The following is a 27,614-nucleotide window of genomic DNA, read 5'->3' on the forward strand; positions in this document are numbered from 1 at the left end:
TCTGCAGCGGTGACAGCAGCAGCCTCCAGGCCCTACCAGCTGCTTCCAGACACATCAGATGCTCATCCTCCTTCCTTTCCCTAAGATTCTCCCAACCTCCTGCTCCCCTCCCTTACTCTGCCAGACCTACAGTTGCCCCCTTTTTCTATGCAGAGGCTCAGTCACAAGTTGCCAGGACTAATTTCTGCTTAGCTTCAAAGGGCATCGTTATTGCTGTGTGTTTCTCAGTGTGACTGGGAGCTGTTTTCCTTTCAGTTGCCCCCTTACTCCAACTGGGAGATTAGGGACCAATATCCTCCTGCTTTCTCCATCTCAAATCTTTCACTTCCCAGGTTCCCTTTCAGATTCTCAGGGTCCACAAATCCATGTCCCAAAGGAGGATTTTCTCTTCTGCTTTCCTGTTGCTGTGCCAACCAACATAGCTGCAGCAATGGCTGATATCCCAGCAATGGAAAAACTATGTTTCCTCTTATATTTGTGTGTGTGTGTACTCGTGTTTGCACAAGTGTGTGCACTGGGAAAGGTTTGTGTGTGCACATGTAAAAGCAGGGAGTGCCGATAGGTACCTGAGAGTGCAGCAGTAGAAGAGTTTGTTTGCAAGTGGGTGTATGCAAACTATGTGTGTGTATCTATGGAGCTAGTGCAGTCTTAGAAATGTGGGTGTGAGCCAAGAAATTGGAAAATGGATATTTACAGATCTCCATATTTACGGGTACAGCAGCTGTATTGTGCTTAGGAGATGAGGGTGATAAGCTGAACAGAGTCCAGAGTCCTGGTAAGTTATATATGTACTTAGGATAATATTGGGGAGGGAGAGACCTGTGCAGGCTTGTGTATGCCATAGGGAGTGTTTGTACATAAACATGCTTCAGTTATGTGGAGCTGGTTGAAGAAGCAGCATGCATGAGTATGCAGAGCAAGAGGACAGCTGCACTGCTTGCCTGCATGCAGCAGAGTGACTGTGCCTGCTCACAGGGACTGGTGACAACTCAGGGCACATGTCTTGTGCCATAACCAGCATTTACAAGCCCGAGGACAGTCAGTGGCAATAGGCACGGTGGCTGCCTCTGCCTGCTCCTTCCTGGGTCCTGCACCGAGCAGCCGCACCTTTTGCCCACAGCGGCAGATGGCAGGACATGGTCTTAATTTATTTAAAATTGTAAACCCATTTCTAGAGGCTGCACTGATCCGTAGTGCAGCATCATGGTGGCTGGGGATGTTCTCTGTGAACTATGGCCATTTTCACTTAGGCAGGTCCCTGCGTTTGTACCATGGCAGAGCTGTGTTTGTCTTCCCAAGGAATGCAGGGACACAGGGGAAGGATGGCTGCAGGACACCTTTGTGTCATTGCAGAGGCAGTCCTGGAGCCACAGCTACTTCCAAGGAAAGCTGGGTCTCTGCCAAATGATCTGCAGCTCTTTTTTGCCAGGTCTCACCATGATACAGTGAACAGGTCAGACAGGGCAGGTCTCTAAAGCATTATTTTTTTTTCCTTCCTTGCTCTTGCTGCAAGCCTGGTTTTACTTGCACAACAAACCCCAAATAATCACAGGGAGTTTTATTATTTTCTTGTGCAGACAGGGTCAGAGATTAAAGCTCCAATCTAAATAATCTAATTCCAGAGATGATCCTTTTGCTCTCATCTCCAATCTGGTACCAGGGAGGCTTCGAAATAGCTCCACATGGCAGAGCAGAGCCGGTCCCCTCTGGGCACCTGAGCCCCATAGCCCTCTGTGGTTCAGGAGCTGGCCCAGGCAGTGGGGCTCGCTCACATTGACTTCTTAGATGTCTCCTTAGCCATGAGGTCTGCTTCTGACCCACACATCTCTGTTGCTCTTTAGCCATGAGGTCTGCTTCTGACCCAGACATCTCTGTTGCTCTTTTTGGACATCCCAAGTCCTGATCCCTTTTTCCTGCAGGAAATGGCTAATGCCCAAAACACAAGCCCCACACTGTTTGTGAATGATCAGGGCTGTAGACCAGGCAGGATTGATTCAAGACTAAGAGTCATTTTGGCACAGCTGCCAGGGGACAAGGAGAGATCAAGGGATTGAGAAGACAACCCTGAGCCTTTCACTTGTAGGTTACTGGTGTAAATCCAGCCTGCACCAAGGGACTGGTGGCTCAGTGGATTAGTAACACGATATAGAGCGTTTAACATCTGGGGCACAAGCTGGCATCAAGTTGTTGGTGACCGCAAGTAATGATGCAGGGGCAGCAGTGTAGGACATCGCAGACGCAGGCTGTCGCAGCACGTCTGCCATTCTGTGCCAGCGGCCATGGCCAGACCATGAGCCGGGGCGAGTGCTCCTCCTGCACCCAGATGAGCACAGCCACTATCCCTACTCACTCGCTGCTGCTCAGTTAATCCCTCTTGCTTCATGAAGGGCTGCTGAGTCTTGGGAAATAATCATCCAGGCTAGTTATTAGAAGATGCTCTGACTGGGAGGCAGAAGAGGTATTGCAATGCTCAGTGCCTTGCCCTCTAAAAAGGCTGAGTCTGCAGATGGAGGGGAAAGAGAGGGGGTTTTCCTTCTGTTCAAGGAGGGGAACTCTTCCTTTTGAAGGAAACTCTTCTTTTTTCAAGGAAGAGTTGCTGATATTTTGCTGTGAGATGTGCAGGAGCCCCAGGAGCCCTCGACAGGGACCCCAGTCTTGGCACAGCCATGAAAGCCCCCGGTGACACTCCCAAGGCAGGGGATGAGCTGGGTTACCTCCCAGCTGCCCTTGTACATGTCTGGGGCCAAAGAGGCCCCTTCAGCTGAGGGACCTGTCTTGATCATACCTAAATGTTAGCTAGTAAATCCTTTCATGTCTGAATTCCTGCTCATGGGCACATTTGGTCTGGGCTGAGCAGTTTGATGCTCAGTTTGTAACGAAGCCCCAGTCACTGGCTGCATGGCCCCTGCGCCCACTGAAGCAGTGAAGATCCTGCCACGAGCCTTGCACTCCACGGCTCACTGAGAGGCACAACAGGGTTTCAGCCAGGCTCTGTGCAGCCAATCCTTGGGCCCCTGCTGCCATTTTGTGTGCATATGTGAGACCTTGCGAGGGCCCTGCTGACCCAGGGCCCAACGGGCCCAGTTGCCTCAGCCCCCTTGGGTCATGCAAGGAGCTCTGTGTGGCCCTCGGCGGCACCTTTGCTGCCCTGCTGGGTCTCAGGACTGGAAATACAAGGATTCGCACCCATGGACAGTGCTGTTTGTAACCTCAACCCTGCTGTCCCCTTGGCCTGCTATGATTCACACCGTCCCTCTTGTCACTTCACTTTTGCAGCTCGTGACGGTGACCTGGTGACACACGAAGTGCTTACGTGCTTTGAAGTTGTGCTCCTGACCCAAGCGCATCACAGTTTAAGCTGAGAAATCTCGAGAGATTAGGGAGGATCGTCTGTAATCAGTACAAATGAGCTCTAACGAGGCCTCCCTCGGCCTCGCCAACTGGACAGCATTCTTCTGTCCACAGCTGCTTTGCTAACAGAACTTGGGAACACCTAACAGGTCACAAACACAGCAGGGATACAGGAGATTAGTCTGGATTTGATCAGATGCTGCCAGGGCTGGGGTCTGTATGCTGAGATGATTTGCCAGGAACCAGTGTGAGGTGGCTTAATCTGGAGAGGTGCTAAGTGTGTGCGTTTTACATTACTGTTCTGGATGCGGTTTCCTAAGCCACCTTGCAGTTTCAGGAACCCCTTCCTGGCAGCAGTGCCTGTGTGGGAACACAGCAGTGCCATGTCTGCCCCAGCCCAGTTATACCATGATCCCAAGAGCCAATGTGACAGCAGCAAGGATGTGCTCCGGGGCCCACTCCGACCTGGGGAGAACAGGTTAGGGAGCAGGGGGCGGGTGGTTACTCTCCTCTCACCAAACTGACTTCCCTTCTCCAAGGCTGTGTCCTGTTAAGAGGCCTCCAAGGTACATTACAAAAGCAACAAGTGCATTTAATTCACAATCTGCAGCTCTCAGTCTTTATTTCTCAAGGCAAATGCATTGTGGAAGACCCAAATTAATAAAATGTCATTGGGACTTAGGAGCAGCTGCTGCTAATGCAGCTGGTGACCGCAGTGCGGACGCGAGGCTTGGCTGTCTTCTGAAGCTTTGAGGAACACTAAGATCAGACAGAAGGGCAAATACGGAGGCAAACATTAAGTTATTTGCTCCCCCCGCACCGTATACTGAGTGAGTTTCATCCAGTCTCCATCTGTGATGTCTCACTCCAGCCCTCCCAAGACCTCGCCAAGGACCTCCACAAAAAAAACCCCCAGGATCTTACGTTCTCCTGTAAAATGCAACACAGGGAGAAAAATCGCTGGCAATGTAACGGTTAGCTCCCCCACCTTCCTCTTTCATTGGCTGTTTGACTTTTCAAGCAGATTATCGTGGTCCAAAGTGGCTGCACGCCACCCAGCTGTCTGACTCCTTACCGGGCGGGCCGGTAGCTGCCCTTTCCCGTGCTCCATGGCAGGGGCGAGAGGGGGACCCAGCGTGTTTTGCTGAGGCAGAGAATCGGTATTGGGAGCTGCTGTTCAGAGCGCAGCGGGCACGAAACTATTGGCATGTAATGAGGAGCCGCCCCGGACGGCAGCGGAGCTCCCACTCCCCCCAGCTCCGCTCCCAGCCGCTTCCCCCAGCACCGCGGCCGTGCCAGGGCCGGCCCGCACCGCGCCGCTGCCTCCCGCGGGGCCCAGGCCGCTCCCGGGGCCGCTCCGGCCCGGCCCGCCGCGGCGCCGCCCGTTGCCTCGGCAACCCGCCGGCCGCCCCGCTTCCCGCCACCGTCCCACAGTGCTTTGCGTTCCGGCCGCGCTGGAGCTCCCTGATTGGGGGGCGGAGGGGGCGGGGCTCTTCCCTCCGGCGTCCGGCGTGGAGGGGAGCTCTTCGGGCTGCGTCCCCGCTCCGGAGACGCCGCTGGGAAACCTCGTCCCTCCCCGCCGCTCCTTCCTGCGGGAGCCGGTTCTACCGTCGCTCCCCTCCCCGAGCGGGCGGGCGGTACCGGCCCCGGGCCCTCCCGGCTCGCAGGGACCGACTCCCCGCTCCGCTCCCGCTGGACACGCCTCCCGCCGCAGCGCGCCGCCGTCCCCTCGCCTCTCAACGAAACCTGCTCGCCCGCTCCCGCCGTCCATTGGCCCGGCGCCTTATGAATATGCAGATGGCGGCGCGCGGCCGCCCAATGGCAGACGGGCGGAAAATTAATATTCGCGTTGCGGCGCGTGGACTGGCCGGCGCGCGCTCCGCCCCGGCAGCCGGGTAGGCTGCCCCCTGGCGGTGGCAGGAAGGGGCGGGCGCGGCGCCGGGAGCCCGAGATGGTGGGCGCCGGGGCGCGCGGGGCGCCGCCGCCGCTACTGCTGCTGCTGCTGCCGCCCTTGCTGCTGCTGCTGCCGCTGCTGCGGGGCGCGGCGGGCGGCCTCGCCGACAGCGTCGTCTGGGCCGTCAATGCGGGCGGCGATGCCCATGTGGACGTGAACGGCATCCACTTCCGCAAGGACCCGCTCGAGGGCCGCGTGGGCCGAGGTGAGGGCGGGGGTACGCCGGTGCCGCGCGGGGGGGTGTCGGTGGGGCTGCCCTCGGGGCCCGCTCCGCTCCGCCGGGGGCGGCGAGGCCCGCCTGTGTCGGCGGGGGTCCGGGACTCGCGCCCCCCCCCCCCCCCCCCGCCCCCCGGCGCCGTCCCGCCTCCCCCGGCCCCGCCGCGGAGGGTCGGTGGGTCTCCCCGCAGGGCTGCGGTGGCCCGGGCAGGCCCGCAGCCGGGGGCTCCTCTCCCTCCGCCGCCCGGGCCCGGCGTCGCGGGAGGGGGCGGCCGGGGGACAGCGAGGGTCCGCGGGGAGCGCCGGCCCGGCCCCCGCGCCACACTCGTCACCCACCGGGACCGCGGCCACCGCCGTCCTCCCGCCGGGCCCGGCTGGGGGCTGCACCCCCCATCCCGCGGCGGAGCGGGCCCCGGGCCGCCGTGTCGGCGGGATGAGCCCTGCGGGCTTCGGGCGGGTTTTCCCGGCCTCGGGCTGCGGGGTTGTGTAATGCCGGAGGGGAAGTCGCTCCTCGTGGGCTAGCGTAGGAATTTCGGCTGGAAAGGTGACAGGAGCAGTCAAACTGCCAAAGCGGCCGCATGCAGCCGCCTGGTTCCCTTTTTTTTTTTTTTTTTCCCATTTTCCGATGAAAGACCTCAGTTTCCACAGCAAGATCTGCCAGTTTGAAGCCCAGCCTGCGGTGCTGTCAGTAAAGTGAGAACGTGCTTTGCCGCTCTGCGCAGCTGAACCGCTTACGGTGCAGGGTGATGCCTGCCACCGGCAGCCCGGTCCTGACACGGGGGAGCGCTTGCTGGGAGCCCCGGTGCTGGGGCCGGGCAGAGGAAGGTGCAGCAGGCTGGTCTGCTCCGCTGAGGAGCCGAGCTCCAGCCCTGGCAGGGTGTTCAAGAGCAGGGCAGGGACAGAAGCGGGAGTAGAGGCGGATGGGATATGATCAGCTGCTCTAAGTACTGAATCAGTAAAATCTTCTATCTGCCTGTAAGGACAGGATGGAGAACTAATATTGCACTTGGGTTACCTTTTCCTACTTCCCCTGAAACTGCTCTGGCTGTGTGAATTTTGCCTGTTTCTGATAATTGGTGCATTAAAGCTTGGTTGACTCACAAATATATTGAAAAGTTAGATGTGCTGAGCTGCTCCCGCTGTCAGTTACAGGTGAGTGGTGGAGCGCAGAGAAGATGAACTACTTTTAAGCCTAACCTTCACTGTTTCCTGGTAGGATGGTGAGGATTGTCCTGTGCTATACAGCTAGGACTGCCATTGCTCATCCTGCATGAGTGCCATCCCAAATGGCAAGCCATTTGGGCACAATGGATACAGGGGAGGTGACATTTAAATACTAATACGGTTTGTTAGGAGTTTTTCTTTTTCACCCCTGTGGAAGCTAGTGCCCTAGTCACACAAGGTGCCCTGATCGCTGTAGGTCAGCTTCCCTTCACAGACCTCTCACATGTGTGACTTGAAGGAGAGCGTCCTTGTGGACTTGAACAATTTATTTTTGAGTTGAGGAGAAAAAAGGGTCTTTTTCAAGCAGACTGTGACATGCTCTTCCTTTGGGAAAAACCTGTGGTGTCTCCTCTGAACAGCAGGCTGTTCCAGTAATCCCGCTTCAGCCAGCGGTGCCAGGCACAGTGGAAGAAAATTTACCCCTTTGAGCTCTCAGCTGCTTTTCCCTCAATGGCTTTTTATTGCACCATTGTTCGGTTTACTCTGGGCTCCTCTCTGTGTTGATAGGCATGTAATGGCTACAGCAGAAATATGTGGCTGCCTGGGAGGCAACTGTGTTTCTGGGCCGTACTGCCTCTGGGCGAATTAAAACCTTTTTTTCTAAGCCTCAGTTCAGATGCTGTGCCCTAAAGGACAAAATGTGCTGATGGCAATTACAGAATAGCCAGGTGCCAAACATAGGTGAGTCGCAGCTTAATGCATACTGCTTGTCCCGCGGTGAGCTACCTCTCAGCACACCCAATGTGCTGTGAAATCAAGCTCGCTTCCACAGCTATGCCAACAGACCTCTGATACGCAGATGACAGGTCTTCCTCTCCAGTTACCTTCTTGGATATTAAAGGACTTTCTTCCTCTGCAGACTTTCCTCTAATAGGAGCTGACTTCTGTGGAGTCCTTGATTCACTGTCACTGTAATCTGTAGCTGGCCAGAAATATCTATGTGGGAGGGCAGGTTAAACTTTTCACCCTCTGTATTTCTGGTGATTAGAGTCTTCAGCCTTTGTGCCTGGATTCAAGTGGTAAAGAGAAACAGAAGATTGCATGAGTAGCCCTGTGTGAAACAGGAGGCTAAGGACTGGCATTAATTTCCTCTCGCTCGTTTGCATTGGCTCCATCTTTGGCAGCGCGTGCCGGGTTAGTAGTTCTTGCTTTGTCTTGGCCAATGCAGTGTCTGTTCCCATGGAAATGTGGGTGGAAGTGGCAAGTGTCAGCAGAGAACTTTGTCTGGATCAACTTCTGCCGAAGTGCCAGTGGGCAGATGTTGTCCACAGTCTTCCCTCCTGCCCTTGCTTCGCTGGGGAATTATTTGGTTTGGAGCTCTTGAGGCATGCATCAGTTTGCATTTATATAGTAACCCTGACACAATAAAATGTCAAGTTGGGTTGAGGTCTTTTGAGGGCTGCTCTAGAGGTGGTGAAATAATGACTGAGAAGAGGCAGGTTTTATGATTTCTGTTATTTTCACAGTTATTTTCCCATTTGGGAAAATAACCTCCCCTGTATCCATTGTGCCCAAATGGCTTGCCATTTGGGATGGCACTCATGCAGGATGAGCAATGGCAATCCTAGCTGTATAGCACAGGACAATCCTCACCATCCTACCAGGAAACAGTGAAGGTTAGGCTTAAAAGTACTTCATCTTCTCTGCGCTCCACCACTCACCTGTAACTGACAGCGGGAGCAGCTCAGCACATCTAACTTTTCAATATATTTGTGAGTCAACTAAGCTTTAGTGCACCAATTATCAGAAACTGGCAAAATTCACACAGCCAGAGCAGTTTCAGGGGAAGTAGGAAACCCATTTGGGTTGTTTGGGCCCTTCTCAGGGGGCTGTTCAGATGCCTGCAGACAGCACCCATTTCAGCTGGGTGGCTGTGAGAACAGCAGCTGATGGAGCTGCTGGTGCTCTTGAAACCCTTGAGTATCGTTCTTGCCTCCTTCTTCCTGTCTTCAAGTTGGCAGGTATTGCGTGGCTGTGGTGAAAAGAAAGGGTTTTGTAAGATGGTCTAATGTTTTTCACCCATCTGCCGTTCCCCAGGTTTTCACTTGAGGAGGGTAAGTCTCTAAAACCTGATACCATCGACTGCTAACTTCAAATCTGTTGAATGAGTCGAGTCAGTCCTACTATGACTGTTTTGTTTTTGTACTCAGAGTTTGTAATTTGAAAATGTTGTAAAAATATTCTAGGTGTTTTTCCTCATTGAAGCAGGAGTCAATGGCCAAGTCCTTTGGCTCTGTGCCCTATTTGTGAAACAGACTCTTCTTTCTGAAACGGTGTGAGTGAGTTTACTGTGTCTTAGACCGCAGCAGGTCCAGACCTGTTTTGCCACAGGACCCAGGTTCTGGGGCTTTGGCTGCCTCTGCTTCTGCTCCAGTAGTGCCTCCTCCTGGTCAGAGCAAGGAGGGGAGACAGGTCTGACGAGGGTATAAGTGCTAACGCTGCTTAGGGAGTTAGGCACTTCAAGACTATATAAAGTGTCTCTTCCATGTGCCCCAGAAATTAACCCTTCCTCTCACTGTTTTGTGCTTGAAACCCAGCTTCTGACTACGGTATGAAGCTGCCAATCTTGCGGTCCAATGCGGAAGATCAGATTCTGTACCAGACTGAGCGTTACAATGAGGAAACCTTTGGCTATGAAGTTCCCATCAAAGAGGAGGGTGACTATGTGCTGGTGTTGAAGTTTGCAGAGGTCTATTTTGCACAGTCTCAACAGAAGGTAAGCAACAGATGCTTGCTTGTCTCTTTGCAAGTTCCTGGCTAAGACTGTGTGTGTCCAGGTTGCCTCTGCTGCTTTGCGTGCTGGAGAAAGGAGTGAAGTAAGGCTCTAACGGTTAACTTCATTCCTAGAGCTCTCATGGGCTCTGAAACTTCAGGCTCTCTTCCACATTCCAGATACACGGTTGGCCTGGAAAATTACATTACCAAGTATTCAAACAAACATGTGCAACTAAACTTAACTAGCACTAGAGTTTTATGATCTGTTTAGGCTGTGCTGGCTTTGAGAAGTGGTTTTGCCTTTTTCCTGAACACTGGTTCTGGACCTGACGGCATGCTTGTGCCAAAGGAAGTATTGCACAGATTGAATCAAGGAAGTGATCTGGGTTAAATGACCTACTCAAAAAAAAAATTTTTATGGATGTGATAAGACTTGATACTGGTTCAAACTGATCCCGAAAGCACAGAGTTAAATTCAACCCTCTTTATTGCTCTTTAGAGAAGAATAATCCTTGCCCACTTTTGAAATCCCTCATGTACAAACGTGGAAGCAGAAGCACAAAGAACTCAAAGCCCTGTGATAAATTGGGAGAGAAGTGGTGTGCGTTTTAGTCTGGCTTTCCCCTGACTCCATCAGCTTCTTTAGAGCCCTGCTTCTTAAGCACTGTGCTGCCTTCCTGCCAGAGAAGTATTTCAGGGAACAGAACTGGTGGGGCTGGCTTACAGAATGGATGCAAAAAGCAGCCTCAGATTAAACCGAAGGGCTGAGGCATCTTTGGTTCCTCTTCCTTCATGTGGTTCTGCTGGGATTCCCCAGGTGCTGAGCAAAGTTTGAGTCATTATGGCTCTGAGGAGGACTTTCACTCTGAATCCACAGATGTGGTTAGCAGTCCAACATTTTACCTCCTTCAAACCCTGTGTACTTCACCAGCTTGTTTCCTCTTCTCTGCTCTGCTGCAGGCTGTTAGTTAGAAATGGCTTAACACCCTAGGGTGTGGTGTGCCGCAGCCACCCTGGGGTGGTAGGAGCAGGCCCTCAGCCGGTAGGTGGAAGAAAGTTGTAAAGGTATGAATAAACCAGAATAAAATTGTGCTGTCCTCAGTTCTGAACAGCAGAGATAGGGGTTATTTTAAAAGTTGATGGCAGATTGCCAGGTATTTGAAAGCAATGTTAATGTTCCAGTGTCTTTACCTGGCTGCTTTTGGGCTCTGAATCCTTCTCAAGGGAGTGGAGCATGCATGGTGGGACAGTGCATGCTGCAATGCTTTCTGGTCCTGGGTGCATAACAAGCAGAGACCTTTCTTGTTTTGTTCCCCTTTCAACTGTCACGTGCCTGAATCTGTTCTGACACTCTGTCATTTCTTCTGCCCTGAAGGTATTTGATGTTCGCTTGAATGGCCATGTGGTGGTGAAGGACTTGGACATTTTTGACAGAGTTGGACACAGCACAGCTCATGATGAGATCATTCCCATGAGTATCAAAAAGGGGAAACTGAGTGTTCAGGGGGAGGTTTCCACATTCACGGGGAAGCTCCACATTGAGTTTGTAAAGGTAATAAGCTTTGCTGAGCAGAGCCCTGATCTTCCTTTTCCTCTTCTTCCCCATGTGATGGAGCTGTGTGCTGGGGGAGGAGATGCGATGGTAGGTGGGGGGAATATTTCTTGCCTCAAAGCTGCAGCACTGACTTCCTTCTTTACTTTCTCTAGGGCTATTATGACAATCCGAAAATCTGTGCCCTATACATCCTGCAAGGAACAGTGGAAGGTAAGCAGAGTACAGTTTTTGAGCCAGAAGGCTCTTCCCGGTTGGAGAGCAGCCTGTTGCTTCTCAGACCATGAGATCATAGCTCTTGCTGACCCACCTCTGCCAAAACTGCTTCTCTCTCAGCAAGTTCCCACAGAGTGTAGTTGCAGAATGAAATAGGTGTGTAGTGTCCTCCTACTCCTCCAAGTGCACAAAGCTGCATCGTTTTTGGAATAAAAAAACCCGTTTGCTTCAGGACTTCCTGCATATGGTGTAGAGGAGAAGGGAACATGTCTGGTCAGTCTTAGCTTATAGATACAGCTATAAGCTGTAGATAAACTCCCTCTGGTCTTGGATGTCAGCAGCAGCCTTGCAGACAAGTAATTTACAGAGATCTTTTAGCTAGTAGTTAAGTGATTCTTACCTGGAGCTTTGTTTTGCCTTCTCAGCTCAAGGACAAGGCTGTGTTTTTTCCCAGGTACCAGTTCGTCTGGATAGCAGTGGGGAGTGCTAGTAAAGTCTTTGCTCTTTCATCACCCTCTTGTAAGTCTGTGCTGGAGTTGGAGCCCCCTTAGCTCCTGAACAAGGGAGGTTTAGGAACCTTCTCTGACCAAAGCATCAGTTTGCTTTACTATTGGTCAGGGATTGTCAAGTGTTGCTGAAGGTTTGGTGCATAACCTTGTGGCTGGGTGGCACCTTGCTGTGTGGTGACTTGCAATTCAGGCTCCAGGCTCAGAAGACTGGATTTGAGAGGGGTTGGGCCATGCTGCTCTGTTAGGTCTGGCGTTGAGGGGTGCACTGATGTGAGGTAGGATCATTTGTGGAAAGGGTTGTTCCCGTTCCTGTTTGCACCTGTATCTGCTGGTCCTGCAGGCAGCAGGTGCTTGTTCTTGACTACATCACACCGAGCAGCTGCGGTATCTGACTGTGTAGGCTCTAAGTGTGCTTTTGTGCTGTAACTTCTCCTGCGTGACAGGTAGATGGGGTGGGTGGTTGTAATTTTCTTTGCAGACTGGGTCTTTCGATGCTCTTGCATCATGGAGGAAAGACATCGTGGTGTGAGCCTCTGTGAGGGAGGGTGCTCCTATTTCCTGGGGTGCTCTGGCCATGGTGTTGATATGGTGTCAGGTGCCCTGTTGCTGGTGTGTATGCTGGATGGGGGAGAGAGGAATGGAGTGACTTGGGTGCTTTCCCAGGTTACATCCTGCCTCCTTGCAAACTTTTGTCTCATCCAACAGATGTTCCAAAGCTGCAGCCGCACCCAGGTCTGGAGAAAAAAGAGGAAGATGATGATGAAGATGAATATGATGATGGCTCCAGTGTTAAAAAACAGGCAAATAAGAACCGGGTTCAATCAGGCCCACGCACACCAAACCCTTATGCCTCGGACAACAGCAGCCTCATGTTTCCTATATTGGTGGCCTTTGGTGTCTTCATTCCTACCCTCTTCTGCCTCTGCCGATTGTGAGAGCAAGCCCCACAGAGCATCAGCCAAGGGGCTGGGAGGGAAGGAGTTGGACCAAACATGGTTGCTTTCAATTTCTCCATATTGTTCATAATTTAAGGAAAACAAAAAAAGAAAAAAAAAAAAAAGATGATTCATTTGGAATGAATAGCAGGTCCAGGTAAGAGGGAGCTTACCTTCCCCCTGCCAGCAAGCAGCGAGGCCCTTGCCTTCCCCTTCGCACCATGTGCAGCCTCTGATCCTCCCTGGGGCATCCAAGAGTAAACCGAGTCCTGGCTGTCTGTGTATTGGGCTGTTGGAAGCTGATGCTAGAGGTCCTGGGCCATGTCCCACACTGAGAGAAAGCCATGTGCTGCAAGATCTCTGCCTTTGCTGGGTGCAATATGGTTCCTTAAGCAGGGAAGCAGCTCCTAAAACCAGGCCTGGGTATACGTTTTGTCTGGGAGCGTGGAAGTGTTGTGGTGCCGTTGGGTGACTAACGACTATGGAGGATGGAGCCTGGCTCAGCATCTCCCTGAATGTGTGCAACACGATGTATGGTACTCACCTGCATAAAGATACCAAGACTCCAGCTAGCCTCTCAGCCTCTCTGGAGACGTTCCCCTCCTAGGAGTGCAAGCTGTGCCAGGAGCAGAGGGATTTATCTGGCCTGATTTGCTGCACCAGTTGGGAGAGACTTTCCTAGCTTGACAATTGTAATGTTAGATCCATTGCAGAGGGAATCTGCTGTAGCCTGTGAGAGGCTGACATTGTTAGCATCTGATCAGATGCACTTATTTTCTGTATTGATTATGGCTTTTGTTTCCTTTAATATCCTTTTCTTTTCAAAGGTTTAATTTTAAGCCTGGCTCCTTGTTTTGCCCTTCCTAGCAAGTGACCTCTCCTTTGGAAGAAGCTGAGAATCAGATGACCTAGAGAGGAGGTTCTGGACTTGTTCCTTGGCCTTAACCGTTAGCTCCCCTCCCTGCCCCGTGACTGTGAACAACCTGTGCCGCAGGACAGAGTGGAGCAACCTCACAGTTGTTCCCTGTGAGCTCTCATTCCCTGTCGCAGGGGCCAGGCCTGCCCCTACAAGCAGTGAGAAGTGCAGTGGAGTTGGTTAGTGTCTTCAGTTAGCTTGGCCTTTTGCATTTCGAGGCACTGGGGTGAAGGGGCAGATGTCCAACATTTCAGTACCACAGAGCAAGGTGGTTTGTTGCCCTCCAGCGATCTGGAAGTGAGCAGAACACTGGAGACAAGGTCACCCGCTTTCCCTGGGGATATTTCTGCAAGAGGCTTCTGTTTCCACATGCAGAGCCTGTGCCTGCCTGACAGAGGCCGAGCAGAGCAAAAGCCCTCGCTGTGTCTACTGGAGGCCCTGAGGACCTGCCTTCCCATGGTCTTGGCCTCTGACATGTTGAGCACTTCTGGCTGGCGGGAGGGAGATGTTCTGTGTGCCGGAGCAGGATCTGGCCCAGGCGTGGCTGGGTCCTTGTGGGTCAGCTTCATCAATCCTGGTGAGCTCTGGGCTCACAGAACACTTTACCTCATGCTACCTCTGTTCTCAGAAGTCCTCTCTCTTTATCCAGAGCAGCTGTGCTGAGCGGTGTCCTTCTTGCTGCTGCTCCTTCCTGGGCCTGAGTTTTCCTAGCAGTTGTTCTTGGGTCTGATCCCCTGCGGTGGCTCAGCCTTTCTTTGAGCTGAGAAGGGTCAGCAGAATTCCCTAGTTTCTGGAAAGGAAACCTTTCTGCTCTGCTGGGCCCAAGGAGCTGAAGCCTTCTCTTCGTCCTAACCCTCAAGCTGTGATATGAGCTGTCAGCTCACGGGCTCCACAACGGGAGGTGGAGGAGGTGTCAAAGCGCTGCTCTGCACAGCAGTGGCACTGAACCTTGCTTTTCTGATTGCATACATCACTGCTATAGGTCTGACCCTAATTCTGTGTCTGAGCTAAAAAGCAAGCAGTAGGACCTTAATTACCTTCTCTCCAATGGCACAAGTGGTAACAGTTTGGGAGAAGCAGGAGGGTCTCTGCTACACTGGAAGGAGAAGACAGGCTTTAGAGAGAGCAGATCTTAAGAACAAACCTTAGGATAAAAAGGTGGTAAACTTGAAGTTGTTTGCTTTGTCTTCTAGCTGCTGCTAAAATCCTAGTACTTATAAAACTCTTATAAAATATGAGTTCTGTTTTGTTTGGTGACGGTGTCTGCAGAGATTCTCCAGCATTTTTGGGATTGCTCTAACTGGAGCACAGAGACATTTAGATCTTTATCAGTTCTGAGAAGCATGAACTGTGCTGATTTGTTAAGCAAAGAACCTGGGCTTGAAAGCAAGCTGCTCTGTAAGGAGCTGTTCTCCTCCAGGCCTTTTAGCTTGTATTTTATTTGAGCATCCTTGAAGCAAGGAATCATTCAGCTTCTTGTGGCTCACCCAGTAATCTCTGCACCTTGCCAAGCATGAGAAAAGGGGTGTGCATTTAGGTCTGCGAAAGTCAGAGACAAGTCTTCTAGGATGGTTTATCCCTGCCTCTCCTGGCAGCCAGTGCATTTGGCCATCAGCCACCCTAAGGTAAGGCTGTGCAGGGTGTGATCTGTTGTGTTCCAGTTGCTCAGTTCAAATGAATTTGTCTTACTTGAATAAGAATAGGGAGGAGGAATGGTTCATCCTTCATGGCTTCAATTTAGTTGTTTTGGCTCTGTTTTTATCCATGTTTGTCACTATGAAGCTGGTGTCTGACTGATTGGAGGGTTTCTGACCCCATTATGGTGCTATGAGCAATTTTCCTTGTTGGTCCATCCCTTCCTGACAGGGCTGCCTCAGAAGGAGCCTTCAAACAAAGTGTGTGGGAACACAGGAGGATGGTAGGGGATAACCAGCCAGCACCTTGCTGTGAATGCCATACTCAGGCTGGTTCCCCTTGTCATCCCTGGCACCTGCAAGCCAGCCAGATGGGTACAATGAGGCATCTGGTCCTACCCAGGGAAAGAAAAAGTTTGGGTTGGCTGTAGCTTTCCAGCAGACGTGTTTCAGGGAATATCCAAGACATTGTTTAACTGAGACCGGTTAGAGACAAGCCTGTTTGTGCTGTGTTGCCTCCAGCCAGCAGCAGGCAGATGAGGTGCGTGTCCCTGTGCAGCAGTGTGGGGAGCTGGGTCAGAACAGACCCTGGCTTGATTTGTGGAGCAGTTGTGTAGAGAGGGGCAGATAAGGCAATTTTAATAAAGCTTCCACTTAAAGGGGAGACAACACCGTCGATCGTGTTTTGGGCCTGGATCCAGCCTCAGGGTAGTGGTTCCAAAGCTTATTTTAGTTACCCCCTCATCAGCCCCTACTTTCGTACCTTTAAGTCAGGTCATTTTCCCCTTCTGTGTGTGTGACTAAAATAACGGCTCTGATCCTTTTGGGTGTCCCAGGTGGAAGTGAGCAGAAAACCAAATTAATTCCTGTCTCTTTTTGGTGCCTTTGTCTCAGGCCTTGAATAAAAGTCTATTTGATGAAGCTTCTTTTTTTTAAGGAGCTTCTGAGTGGTTTTTCTATTTCCCAAGGGACAGGCATTCCCTGCCCTTGTGATCAGCTAGGGACTGTCTCACTGTCCCTGGATGCCAGCTCCGGAGGTCGCAGCTGAAGCAGAACTGCGAGTGAGTGAGTATCTTTGGTTCCAGCCCTTGAGGTCAATGGAAAAAAAGCCTAGCAAGGGACAGAAGAACTGGAAGAGCTCCTTCAGGTCTGGTCTCCCCCAGAAATCTCCCGAAGGCGGGATGAAGAACTTCCAGACAGTCTGGTGCCTGCGTGTCTGTGCAGTTTGGAGCCGAGTGAGTCACAGCTGGGTCCTGGTAGTTGTATGGTGCTTACAGCTTCTGGGTGCAGAGTGTGGCTTGGGGGGGTCCTGCCCCCCAAACTCACTTGCCAAGGGCTTACCCTGCACTGTTTGGGTCTGAACAGGGAGCAGAGACCCGTGCTTTGTCCCTTGGCCTTCTTTTAAGTTGAAATAGGATTGCAACAGCCAGGGAAAAGTCTTGATATGGGAAGTCTGGGCTGAACAGGCCTGTCTGATGGAAAACAGCAGGAGGAGGGAGAGGACCAGCAGAGCAGCTTCAGCCCTTGATATGAGACAGATTCTGAGCAGCTGCGAAGTACCAAGTGTTTCAGGCTCTGCTTGGTGCTCAAATGTGGGAGAGATCCGTCTGCTTCTTGCACTTATGTGGCAGGGAGGGAAATATCCTTGCTGAGAACCCAAGGGAAATGGGAGTTGGGCCAGTGCTGAGCTAATTTACCTACTGGCGCTTCTGCATCTCCACAACAAATGCCAAAGTCTAATACAATTCAAGGATGCTTTTTTTTTAACGTGAGCCTGGTTCCACCAGTCTGTCTTCACTGGCTAGTCCCAAATAGGCTCAGGCAAGTATTTCAATGGCACAAACACACCACCAGGCTGGAGCTGTGAAGGCTGAGACGTGATTACATGAATAGGCCTCCTGCGCTGCACCCCTGCTTCGTGCGCTGCCCAGCGGGGCTGGGGCACGTGCGTTTCACCTTGGATCCAAACAGTTTTGTCCCAGGAGTATAGTAGCAACTGCTTTGAAATGGTGCTGGGCTGGACAGGAAAGGTGAAAGCAGGTCCATGTCTTCCAGGACTCTGGCTTGCTCAGAGTTTATTGCTGTATATTAAATAATATTTTTGGAGATTGGGGGGAAGATGTGGGAGGGGGAGGGATGTGGCAGCGCTGTCCCCAGGCTGATCAGTGGGACACTGCTGCAGGTTATTGATAGGTTTTGATTTTTTTTTTCCCCCAAAAGTGCTTTATTTAAAAAAGAAAAAAAAAAAAGGAAAAAATAATCAACAAAACAGAAGTGCTTTCCTCCCTCCTAACAACAGTGCTGGCTGATTAGAAAATGTGAATAATCTTTTGCAAACATCAGAGGTCTCTGCTAAAGAGTTTGTGTGATGGAGATTTCAAGGCAAGGGGCAAAGTACAGCTTGAACCAGTTTAACCGGGGAGAATGTGAATCTAGGAAACGCAGGATCTCTGCCCTGGAGTTGTTCCCAGTGACGTGTAGTGGGGATGTGCTTGCCTGTGCTACCATGGCTGTTCTGTCACGCTGTAACAGCTCCTGAGCTAGGGCGCTGGGGTGAAGCAGTGTCTGGAAACTTGCTGGCAAGTAGGGGCTTGAATTTTTCATGGTTTCTACAGGGCCTTCGTGTGTTCAGGGCTTTCCCACTCAAGACTGCGAGATGCCAGGCAGGTGACAGTGATGCCTGGGTCCCACTGGTGTAGCAGCTTTTAGCATTGGCACTGCTCCATAGCGCCTGGCTGCGTACGCTGGGACATGTGGAAGCGACCCGTGCTGTTGCCATTAAGGACATGTCACACACTACTTGAAGCTGCAGGTCTAAGTTGTCTGTAAAGGCTAAACAGTGTGGGGAGAGATCTCCATCTGTACTTGTCACCAGTACAAAGGGTTTTTAAGGAGGATTTTTTTATTTTACTGTCCATTGCTTTGTGTTATAACAACTTGCAGTGACATTTTAGTTTGTTTTGCAGCAAGCTTGGGCCCTGGGTGAAAAGCACAGATGTCTATTTCTGATTGCATTGGCTTTGCAAGGACTAGTTTGGGGAAAAAGACGGGTGTGGGGGTGGGTTATTTTATTTTTGGTACATGGTAGTGGTTTTATTTTTTAATTTCCCCAGGATGTTTGGTTGAGGGAATGTTCTGAAATCTACTGTCTGGCAGTTTTAACCAGCAGTGTGTTAAAGGAAAATAAACAAAATTATATTGTCACTTGGATGAGGTGGTCCCTCTTTTCTAGCGGTGGGGATGGGGGAACCCCTTCTACTTTACGGCTCATGGTGTGGGAGGCTGAGACTGACTGCACTGCAGAAGGGACTGCAGGCTGCTGCCGAGATGCAGTTTAACATCCCACCACTGCTGCAGCCCAGAGCCTCTCCCCGACGCTGTCTGCCTCCAGTATTCTCTTGCCAGTTGTTTTGGGCAATTAAGTGCAAGTTGAACAGTACAACATCCTCTTAAAGTGCTGATGTGGACCTTGTTGCTTCCTGCTCAGATCAGGAACACTAGAGATGTAATCTACCTCCTGGGGTTTTGCAAGCTGCCCTGATTTCAGCTTCAAACCGCATCACAGGCGGTCAGAAGGGGCTGTAGCTGGAGCAGAGAGAAAGTGGCACCTTCCTCGTCTAGGGGCCTGCTCTTGGGGGGCAAGGGACCTTGGCCCCGTGCAGAGCAGCCACTCTTCTGGACAGCCTGGGCCTTTGGTCTGTTCTTCCTGGGGCACAGGATGGAGGGACCAAACCCGATGCAGCGAGGAGGATTTGGGAGCGCTGGCATGGGCAGGCTTGTTTGAAATTGCATTTGGTTGGCAGTAGCAGGCGCCTGTGGCAGCAGCCAACGTCACTAACCACTGCTCTGAATCTGTTTCCGGTCATCTTGAGTGTGTTGAGTGTCGGCTGGAGTCTGAAAAGAGGATGCAGATGTTTCTTGTCCTTGCCCCAGTTCCGTGAAGGGCTGGAGGTGACTCTTAGTAGCTCTTAAGTGCCTACTGCAGGCTGGCGGGCAGCCCCTCTTTTGGGAAGCAGCACATCCTGGGTGTGATGTTCCCGTGGGTCCTCCCCAGCCCCTCCGGCCAGGCTCGTCAGATGTCTGCCGCTGCCCCTCCAACGTGTGCTCACAGGGGCCCGGGGTGGGGGTGACAGTGGCATGGCTGGGAGGCTGGCTGGCCCAGGAAGAGCGTGGCGGGGGTACAGGTGCTCCCTGGGCGACCCTCCTTGGGGCACACGGTGCCGTCACCGTCCTTGCCCGGATCCGGGTGCCAGCTCCCCAGGGACAGCAGCTGGGGTGTCCCCAGGCCAGGGCAGCAGTGGGGTGGGCGCTCCGGGGCACCCCCGAGCCGACACCGTGCCAGCTGGCAGCTGCTTCCTCCCAAGTGCTTGCCACCGCTCCCTAAAAACACCACGGCTCTCGGGGGGACACCCGCTCTCCGCAATTTTTGTGTTCAAAAAATGGGTAGATGTGGCACTTGGGGACATGGTTTAGTCCAGTCTACCCTTGACTGGCTTAGAGTAGACTTGGTAGCGTAGGTTAATGGTTGGATGGTTCCAACCTAAACGATTCTATGAATTACCGGCTGCGCGCTGGGATTCACACCGTGATTTAATTAACGGGAGACCCGGGTGCCGCCACCGTGAATCTCCCGGCTTCTGGGAGCTGCAGCGGGAGCGGGGCCCGGGCTGGCGGCTCAGGGCGCTGCCGGCCGCGGGAGGGGTGCTGCGCGGGTGGGGGCGTGCGGCTTGTTCGGTTTTTGTGTTTCTCTCGCTCAGGTATCTCCCAGCTTTCCTACCCGGCCTGCCCGCCGCCATCCGCCTGCTGTGCGCAGCCCCGGGAGGGCCGAGGGCGCCCGCGAGGTGGGTGCGCGGTGCCGGGGCTCCGCGAGCGGCGGGGCGCGACGCGGATGCCGGGTCCCCGCTCCGGCCGCGCACGCGGCGGGCCCTGCTTAGCTTCGGCCCCCCCCCCCCCCCCCCCGCGTTGCTAGGCAGCGCCCGCGCCCTCTGACCCGCCGCGGCCCCGCCCCTCGCTCCCATAGCTACCGAGGGAGGCGGCGGCCATCTTGGCGGCGGCGGGGCGATGAGCGGCTCGAAGGCGAGGGCGGCGGCGGCGGCGGGGCCAGGACCGGGGCCGGAGAAGAAGCCGCCGCCGGGGACCGGGGGGGCGCTCAGCCGCCTGCGGGGGCGGCGCGGCTCGGCCGACGCGGCGCCGCGGCCGCCGTGGACCGAGTCCGAGCTGCTGGCGCTGGAGACCGTCCGGCCCGAGCACGTCCTGGGGCTGTGCCGGGTGACGGAGAGTGAGTGCGGGCCGGGGAGGGGGCGTCTCGGGCCGGCAGCGCTCGGCAGGGGTCCGGCTGGCCCCGCGGTCCCGGGCGGACACCCCTCCGCGCTGCTCCCTCAGTCCCCCTTCAGCCGCGGCGGAGGGGGCTGCGCGGCCGGGGTCGCGGAGCCGGGCTGCTCCGCGCCCCTGGGGCGGGGGAGAGGGCGGCGGGAGCGGCGGAGCTTGCGCGACCCGGCTCGGCGCTGCCGCCGGGAGCGGCTGAGGAGTGCGCGCCCTGGCCGGCTCCTGCCTTCAGCTTTGTTACAACTTCCAGAAAGTTTGGGGGTTTGGGTTTTTTTTTTTTTTTTTTTTTTTGGCTTGTTTGTTTTTCCTCTGGGCTGCTGATCTCTATTTTTCTGTCCCGCTCCCTTCCCTTTCTTGCTCTGCTACCTGGCACCTAGCATGCCTTTGTTTCTTCTAGCCTCACTTTTGTCCTGCTTTTGTGAAGCTTCTGCAAAACGACTTGCAGTATGCATATGAACGGACTGGGGCTAACAAAAAAAGAAACTCCTTTGGTAATTGCTCAGAGATATTTTGAAATGCTCCTATATGTTTTCTTTCTCTTCTAGATTATTTATGCAAACCTGAGGACAACATTTACAACATTGACTTCACCAGGTTTAAGATCCGGGACCTTGAAACCGGAACAGTGCTGTTTGAAATTGCAAAGCCATCTGCTTCAGGTATGTCGTGCTAACATTGCAGGGAGGCTAGAGAGTCTCGGAGAGCTGAGCAATTGCAATGCAGGACCCACGCAAACCAAGCAGAAAGGTCCTTCGATATGTCCTAGTGACTAAATTCCTCTCCTTTAAGCACAGGATAGAGTTTACCTCTTCTGAGAAACTTGTTGTCATAAAAATGTGAGGTGATTGTTGTGAGATGGGGGAGTACTATCAGCTGCAAATCTGCCCTTGTTGGCTGGTTATGGTACAGAGTTTCTTTTGTGTGCTTTGGCAACTGCGAGGGGGGATATCCTGTGAGACTGAGGGCGGTTTCAGCTCTGGAGCCACCAAGGCTGTGCCAACTGTCATAGCAGATCTTTTCTTTATTACTTAGTGCCAGTATGAGTCTCAGACCAATTATTAAAAACCCTTACGTTCAGTGCCTAAGTAATAGCCAGCTTGTCCTGATACACCCACTAGCCAGTGTTACTTTATGAGTATGCTATTAGCAGAATAACTCTTGAGCTGCTGCGTTTTCTAGAGCAAGATGAAGAGGATGAAGATGACAACAGTGAACTGGACGCTAGCGCAGGCCGCTTTGTTCGTTATCAGTTCACCCCAGCATTTCTCCGCCTTCGGACTGTTGGTGCAACGTGAGTATGAGTTCATAGAAAGAAGGGAGAATCAGATGTTTACAAAGTGTCGCTTGACAGTTTATAACAAAACTGGGTCAAAGACTGGAGACAACTGTCTTGCACTACAAATATCAAAGTCTCTCCTTCTGGAATGATTTGTTGGATTTTTGTGTAGCCTTGGGTGCGAGGCTCTGTCCTTCCCAGTAGGAAGAGAGGTATGTCGTCTTAGCTGTTTTTTCCTACTTCTTGCATACAGAGTGGAATTCACAGTGGGAGAAAAGCCAGTGTCAAACTTTAGAATGATTGAGAGGCATTACTTCCGAGATCGCTTGCTGAAGAACTTTGACTTTGATTTTGGCTTCTGCATCCCCAGTAGCAGGAACACATGTGAACACATTTATGAATTCCCTCAGCTCTCAGAAGACCTTAGTAAGTATCTCCTTTCCCAGACTGAGTTGTGTTTTGTTTGTGTGTGTGCATATGCTCATTTTCTTCCTCTCTCTACTTGTGAAAGAAGTTGTGACTGGGATGGGTGGTGGGCCGGAATAAATAGATACAGGTTCCTGGTTTAAGCTGCATGTAATCTTGACTGAATTACAGATTTGTTCTGCAAATTCTCCTCCTCTGAAAATGAAAGCCTGAGACAACCTGCGTTGTCAAGTCACAGGCTGCAAGAACTGATCAGAGTCACAGGGCTGGCATGCCTGATGCCTAACAGCATAGCCCAGAAGATAACAAAACCCTGAAAAAGGGTTCTTTTGGTAGCCACGCATCTGTTTTCGGCACTTGCTTGTTAGGGCTTGAGCCTTCTGCTTAGGAACAGAACTGGCTCTTCTCCGAGAGGTGTGTTTTTGAGCCTATCAAGATCTCTGCAAATATACATTGTACAGGGTATGTTTGACCTCAGGGGGTGGATAGAGTAGGAGCACGTGGGCCCTTCTGTGGCTGCCTAGGTGCAGGAGGAGGCACAGAGTTTGTAACCCGCCTGTGTACATGTGGGGAGTGCCACCGCTTTTTCATTTGCGGATTGCAACCTCTGCTTACAGATGTGATTGCTGCTCTGCTCTAGTGGTGGCTCTGACAGTTTCTAAGGTCGTCTTGTGTGAGATTGCTCCATCCCCCTTTGTTTGCTTTTGACAGCAATTGTCCTGTGAATAGGAAGAATAGGAAGGGGCAGGCTAGAGCTTTTGGGGCATGTTCAGCAGAGCAGTTTGCTTCTCTTACTTGGGTGGGGCAGAGCATCAGCCTGGTAAATCCAGCAGAGTGGCCGAGTCCTTTTTACTCTGACTTTGTGCTGTCCAGTGGAGTGTGGCAGGCTTTTGAATGTAACTGAGCTTTCTCTTTCACAGTCCGTCTGATGGTTGAAAATCCATATGAGACCCGCTCAGACAGCTTTTACTTTGTGGACAACAAGTTGATTATGCACAACAAGGCTGACTATGCTTACAACGGAGGACAGTAATCATTCTATGTCCACTGGATGCTGTGCTGCCGTTAACTGTTCCAGATGTCCAGGAATGGACTGGAGTTGATGTCTTGTGCAACAAGGCTTCTTGCCAAACCTTTTCTCCTTGCATGAGGCTCAAAGCATGAAGCAAAGACGACAGCTCATGAAAGTAAAGGAAATCTCCCTGCAACACTTCTCTATCCGACACTCGATATCCTGCCTCTTATTCTCTATTTCTGGTTACCTTCTGGTACCTTGGCTAGGTCATGGATCGGAGGCACCATTAGAAAATGATTGCTGTTACAGTCTTTATAGTTAGGTTGCACTTTTAGTGCTTCTGATGTTTCACCTGTTGGGTGACTACCCTCTTTCAAGAGGTCAGATTGTTTGGGTAAGCTATTTCTTAGCAGGAAAATTTTCCCCCTTCAAGTAGTCAGTGATGCCTAAAGAGCAGATCTCTTCTTCAGTTGGATAGATCGTGTCTTTAATGCACAGTGGTTTAGTTTGTAGTGGCTGAGATTGCTTTTTAGGGTGCATCCTAATATTCTCCAGTGAGAAAAATAAAGTAAGAGACTAATTCAGTTTCTAAGCAGTGTAGGAATCTTCCCTCTGCCTCCAGGGGCCTGAGCTGCCCCTGAGAACAGCTTAATCTGTATCTTGCCAGAGATTTCACTAGAGACACAAGATAGGGAAAAAGGGGCTTTATCCAGGTTGAGTCAGTCATTGAGTTAGTCTGATGGCATTTCTGTTTGCGCTCTTGTGAGCAAATTGTTGAATTTTGGAGCTCGGGGGTCAACCTTAGAGCTGAAGTTAATCTCACTATATTTACCATTTCTCCTGCTTCCCTTTGTCTAGGAATTTTGGCTCTTGCTACAGAATGTATTGCTTTTTAGATTGGCAGCACATTGTCAGTCTAGCTGGGGTGAAGGGGATGTGTCAACCTCATGGGGCTCAGAGGAAAAAGGGAGAATGTGGAAAATCACTTGAAAAATGTGTAGGAAGCAGAGCTTCCTAGGCTTCAATCTCTCTATACTTTTAAACCTGAACGATCTGTCAGAGGTGCTGGAAGGAGAGACAGTGGTGTTACCAGGTCATTTGCTTTGTTTCAGTTGAGGTATTAGTAGCTAAAGCTTTTCGGGTCAGATCACTCAGTGTTACAGAGTGGGATTCTTACGAAGTGAGAATTTATATGATTCTCTTTTTAATTGATTGAGTCACCATTACTGCTTTGCCTACTTAGCTGCTTATTTATTTATGGTTTAGGAAGTTCTGCTGAGTTAGTAACTGCCAGACCAGAGGGTGTCTTTCACAGCTGCGTTTGGGATCTGGCGATAGGAAATAGCATCATGCAGTGGGAAGAGGAGACCCATGTCTTCTCAGCAGCCATGCTGGAGCCCAGCTCTTGACCATGCAAAATCTCAGCTAACAAAACGCTTTTCTGCCTATTTTGCTGGCTCTCAAGACCGGCATTTTTCCTGCCCCCGGCTGGCCTGGTCAGTCGTGTCTCTTGTACATGGGAGTTAGGTTGCATCTAGATGAGAGGCATTTGGTAGTATTAGTTCTACTTGTTCCTTGAGACAGTTGAAATCTAACTCCTTGGTGGATACAGTTGGTTACCTGTTGTGTTAAGTAAGATTCAGCGTAGTTTATGTTTTAGCAGGATTAAGTGGGGTGGGCATCACAGCCCAGAGCCTGTTAGTGTGTAGACAGCAACAGGAAACCACTGCCTTTGCCTCGCAGATTAATGATGTTAACTTTGGTGTAGAAGATCAGCTGGCATCAGGGAAAGCAGTGAGAGTATGTGGGGTGGCAGCCATGAAAGAATCTCCAGCTCTTGGGAAGATACTTAATTATGATTAACCACAACAAATGACCTGTTCTGGGTGGAGCATTAATCATGAGCAACCACAACAAATGTCTTGGGAATGCGGAGGGGCAGGGTCTGCATGGTTGAAAGATGAAGAACAGTTCTGCAACTGGTGATCCCCTCCAGCATCTCCAAAGGCACTTAGGCAATCTTGTTTAGTTATTTCAGAATTTAGTTAAAGCTGATTGTAAGTTGGAGTTTGAGATGCCTCTTGAGTGGTTGTCTTCAGAAGGCCTCGTGCCGTGCTGGTGAGGTGGGAAACATTTGTGTTGATGGAAGAACAGGTAGTTACTCGCGACAAGGCAGAACTGCCTGGAAGCATGGGTTTTGTCACCCTGAAGTGTTCTGAGGTGCTCAGGATAGTGTCTGAAGAGCCTTCTAGTTACTCCCTGGGAAATTTTAGCATATTGAGCTGAATTTGTATGTAGTATAAATTCAGGTGCCTTTAAATGTTACTTTTATCTCATTTTCTATATGAAGCAACCTCTTGCCTTTCTTACGAGTCTGACGATTCCCATCTGTTTTCTGTGTCACTGCGTAAAGGTTCTTAAAAGGAAGACAGACTGTTGCCAGACTGAGCAGCAGAAATGACTGAGAGCTGTTTGTAGCGGTCAGTGTGCAGCTCTGCACGGTCGGGGTATTTGTAGGGGTGTGGGTGCCATCTAGCCGCTGCTTTGCAGAATGTGACTGAGAGCAGGAGAGCGCTCTGCCAAATGTAAATGAGGCATTTGATGCTTATAGGAAAGTAGATTCCTGTCTTTAGTCATTACCTCTGCCAGTAGCGATGAGAAAAAAGCATTGAAGCAGTTGCTTTCCCACTGGTGAATGTGTCAGCTCTTCAGCAATAAAAAAAGGAAAACTGGAGGAAAATCGGAAGACTTGCAGGTAGCACTAGCACCCCTCAGTTTCTAGCTGAATTTGTTTGCTTTGCCAGATTAGAAGGTCTTTGCCTAAAAAGTATGCTGCAGAAAAAAAGGTCCCTACAAGAGGGCAACCCAGCACTGAAAAAGTTGATTGTAATCCAGAAAGTCAGGGATTTCTAAACTCCTGTCCCCACTTTGGCCACTTCCCTAAGGTTCCTTTTCTCTTAGATGCCTTCTATAAAGTGTCTTCTTTCTGTGGCAGGGATGATGTCTTTGATAAACATGGTTTAACAGAGCATCTTCCTTCTGGATTGTGTGCTCTGATGCTTTTAATGATGGGTCAAAGCTACTCATGCCAGTGAGCTAGGAAGATATTCCAGTGGGATCTCATCCTTGTCAGGTGCATGGTCCATCCTAGCCAGGTGCTGAATGCAAGGGAGATGCTTTCAGTGTCGCTTAAAGTTTGAGCAAGGGAAGAGGTATCTGTGCAGACAGCTTCTCTCAGGTTGTGTGCTGAGTTGGAAAGAGAAAAGAGTTGGGATCATACTGTGTTCTGCTATAACAAAAAAAGGGACCAAACCCACAAACTCATGTTAAATCTTTCCAGTATTTGTCCTCTTAGGACCAGGACTTCTTTTTCATATTTTTGAGGCGAGTGCTTTGGATCCATGCAAGCAAGCTTCCTGGACAGCTGTTTTCATGATTGACTGAGGAATACATATTGCACCTTGTGAACGAAGGTCATCTCTTGTCGTATGGGCTGGGTACCACTGCCCCCGTCCTCAGTTTTTGCTAGGAAGTGTCTTCCTTTGTGTGCTTTCCTTAGGATTTTCAATGTCTCTTTCTGCGGAGAAGCAGCAGCAGCCTCCTGTCTGGTGCTTGAGGATGTTTATTCCGCTTGTCTGAGGGTTCAGGAAGGATATAATAAGTGTTTAGAAGGTAGAAATGAATGAGGAAGGTGGTGATGGTGAAGCAGTAAGGTCCAAACGTGGTAACTCCACTTCTCAGCTCTGTGTTTCATTACATCCTCTTCAGCTGTTTCCCAGTGTTTGCCTTCTGCCCTGCTGTCCTGTCACATCGAGCTACCAAGCCTTGTGCTACGCCAGAGCGTGGCCCAGCATCGGGTGTAGTCCTGGGACTCAACGGCTGCTGTCTCCCTGTAGCTTTATGATGAGGACAAGGCTGAGGGACGGCTGCCTGCCGGAGTCATCACCTCTTCCTCTGCAGCAAAGGAAAAAACGAACACCAGCAAATGCCATCTCTCTCTGCCTGGATCCCAGTGCTGTTACAGGACACGTATTTGTATCTCTCACAGTGTGGCCTTTGGGCTGCTGGCGCGTCCCCCGCCTCCATGCGCTCCTCCCGTGGTCCTTCCCGGGAGCAGCCGTGCTGGCCGTGCCCCTGCAGTCCCGGGGTGCCGGGGTCGCCGGCTCCTGCTCTGGGTGCCAGCACGGTGCCGGCAGCCTCCCTGCCCTCCGCCGCGCGGTGCCCGGGTGACGATGTATTTGTATAAACGTTATTTTGTCACCAGCAACAGTAATAAAGAAACCTCCCGTTTTCGCACAGGCGCTGCCCAGGCTTGGGGGCGGGGCCGGAGGGGGGCGGGGCCGTGGCCGT

At 51.6% G+C, this 27,614-nt stretch overlaps 2 protein-coding genes across 3 annotated transcripts; both read left to right on the plus strand.

The window, feature by feature from the left end:
* Window positions 1-5,302: 5,302 nt before the first annotated feature.
* Window positions 5,303-12,718, plus strand: MLEC (malectin). The gene is made up of 5 exons (XM_075718308.1): window positions 5,303-5,510; window positions 9,283-9,461; window positions 10,836-11,012; window positions 11,168-11,225; window positions 12,443-12,718. Exons 1-5 carry the CDS (start codon window positions 5,303-5,305, stop codon window positions 12,670-12,672), a joined length of 852 nt encoding a protein of 283 aa, XP_075574423.1. The 3' UTR covers window positions 12,673-12,718.
* A 7,565-nt stretch (window positions 12,719-20,283) lies between these two features.
* Window positions 20,284-27,380, plus strand: UNC119B (unc-119 lipid binding chaperone B). 2 transcript variants are annotated; one of them, XR_012831505.1, is made up of 6 exons: window positions 20,284-20,500; window positions 21,093-21,206; window positions 21,727-21,838; window positions 22,077-22,249; window positions 23,170-23,436; window positions 27,033-27,380. XR_012831505.1 is itself a non-coding variant. In XM_075718852.1 (5 exons), the coding sequence occupies exons 1-5, from the start codon at window positions 20,284-20,286 to the stop codon at window positions 23,280-23,282; spliced, it is 729 nt and encodes a 242-aa protein (XP_075574967.1). In that variant the 3' UTR covers window positions 23,283-27,380. The 2 variants fall into 2 exon arrangements, 1 of the variants encoding a protein (XP_075574967.1); XM_075718852.1 differs by having other exon boundaries at window positions 23,170-27,380.
* The last annotated feature ends 234 nt before the right edge of the window (window positions 27,381-27,614 follow it).

The sequence above is a fragment of the Pelecanus crispus genome, chromosome 11 (assembly GCF_030463565.1).
Source record: "Pelecanus crispus isolate bPelCri1 chromosome 11, bPelCri1.pri, whole genome shotgun sequence".
NCBI classification, from domain to species: Eukaryota; Metazoa; Chordata; class Aves; order Pelecaniformes; family Pelecanidae; genus Pelecanus; species Pelecanus crispus.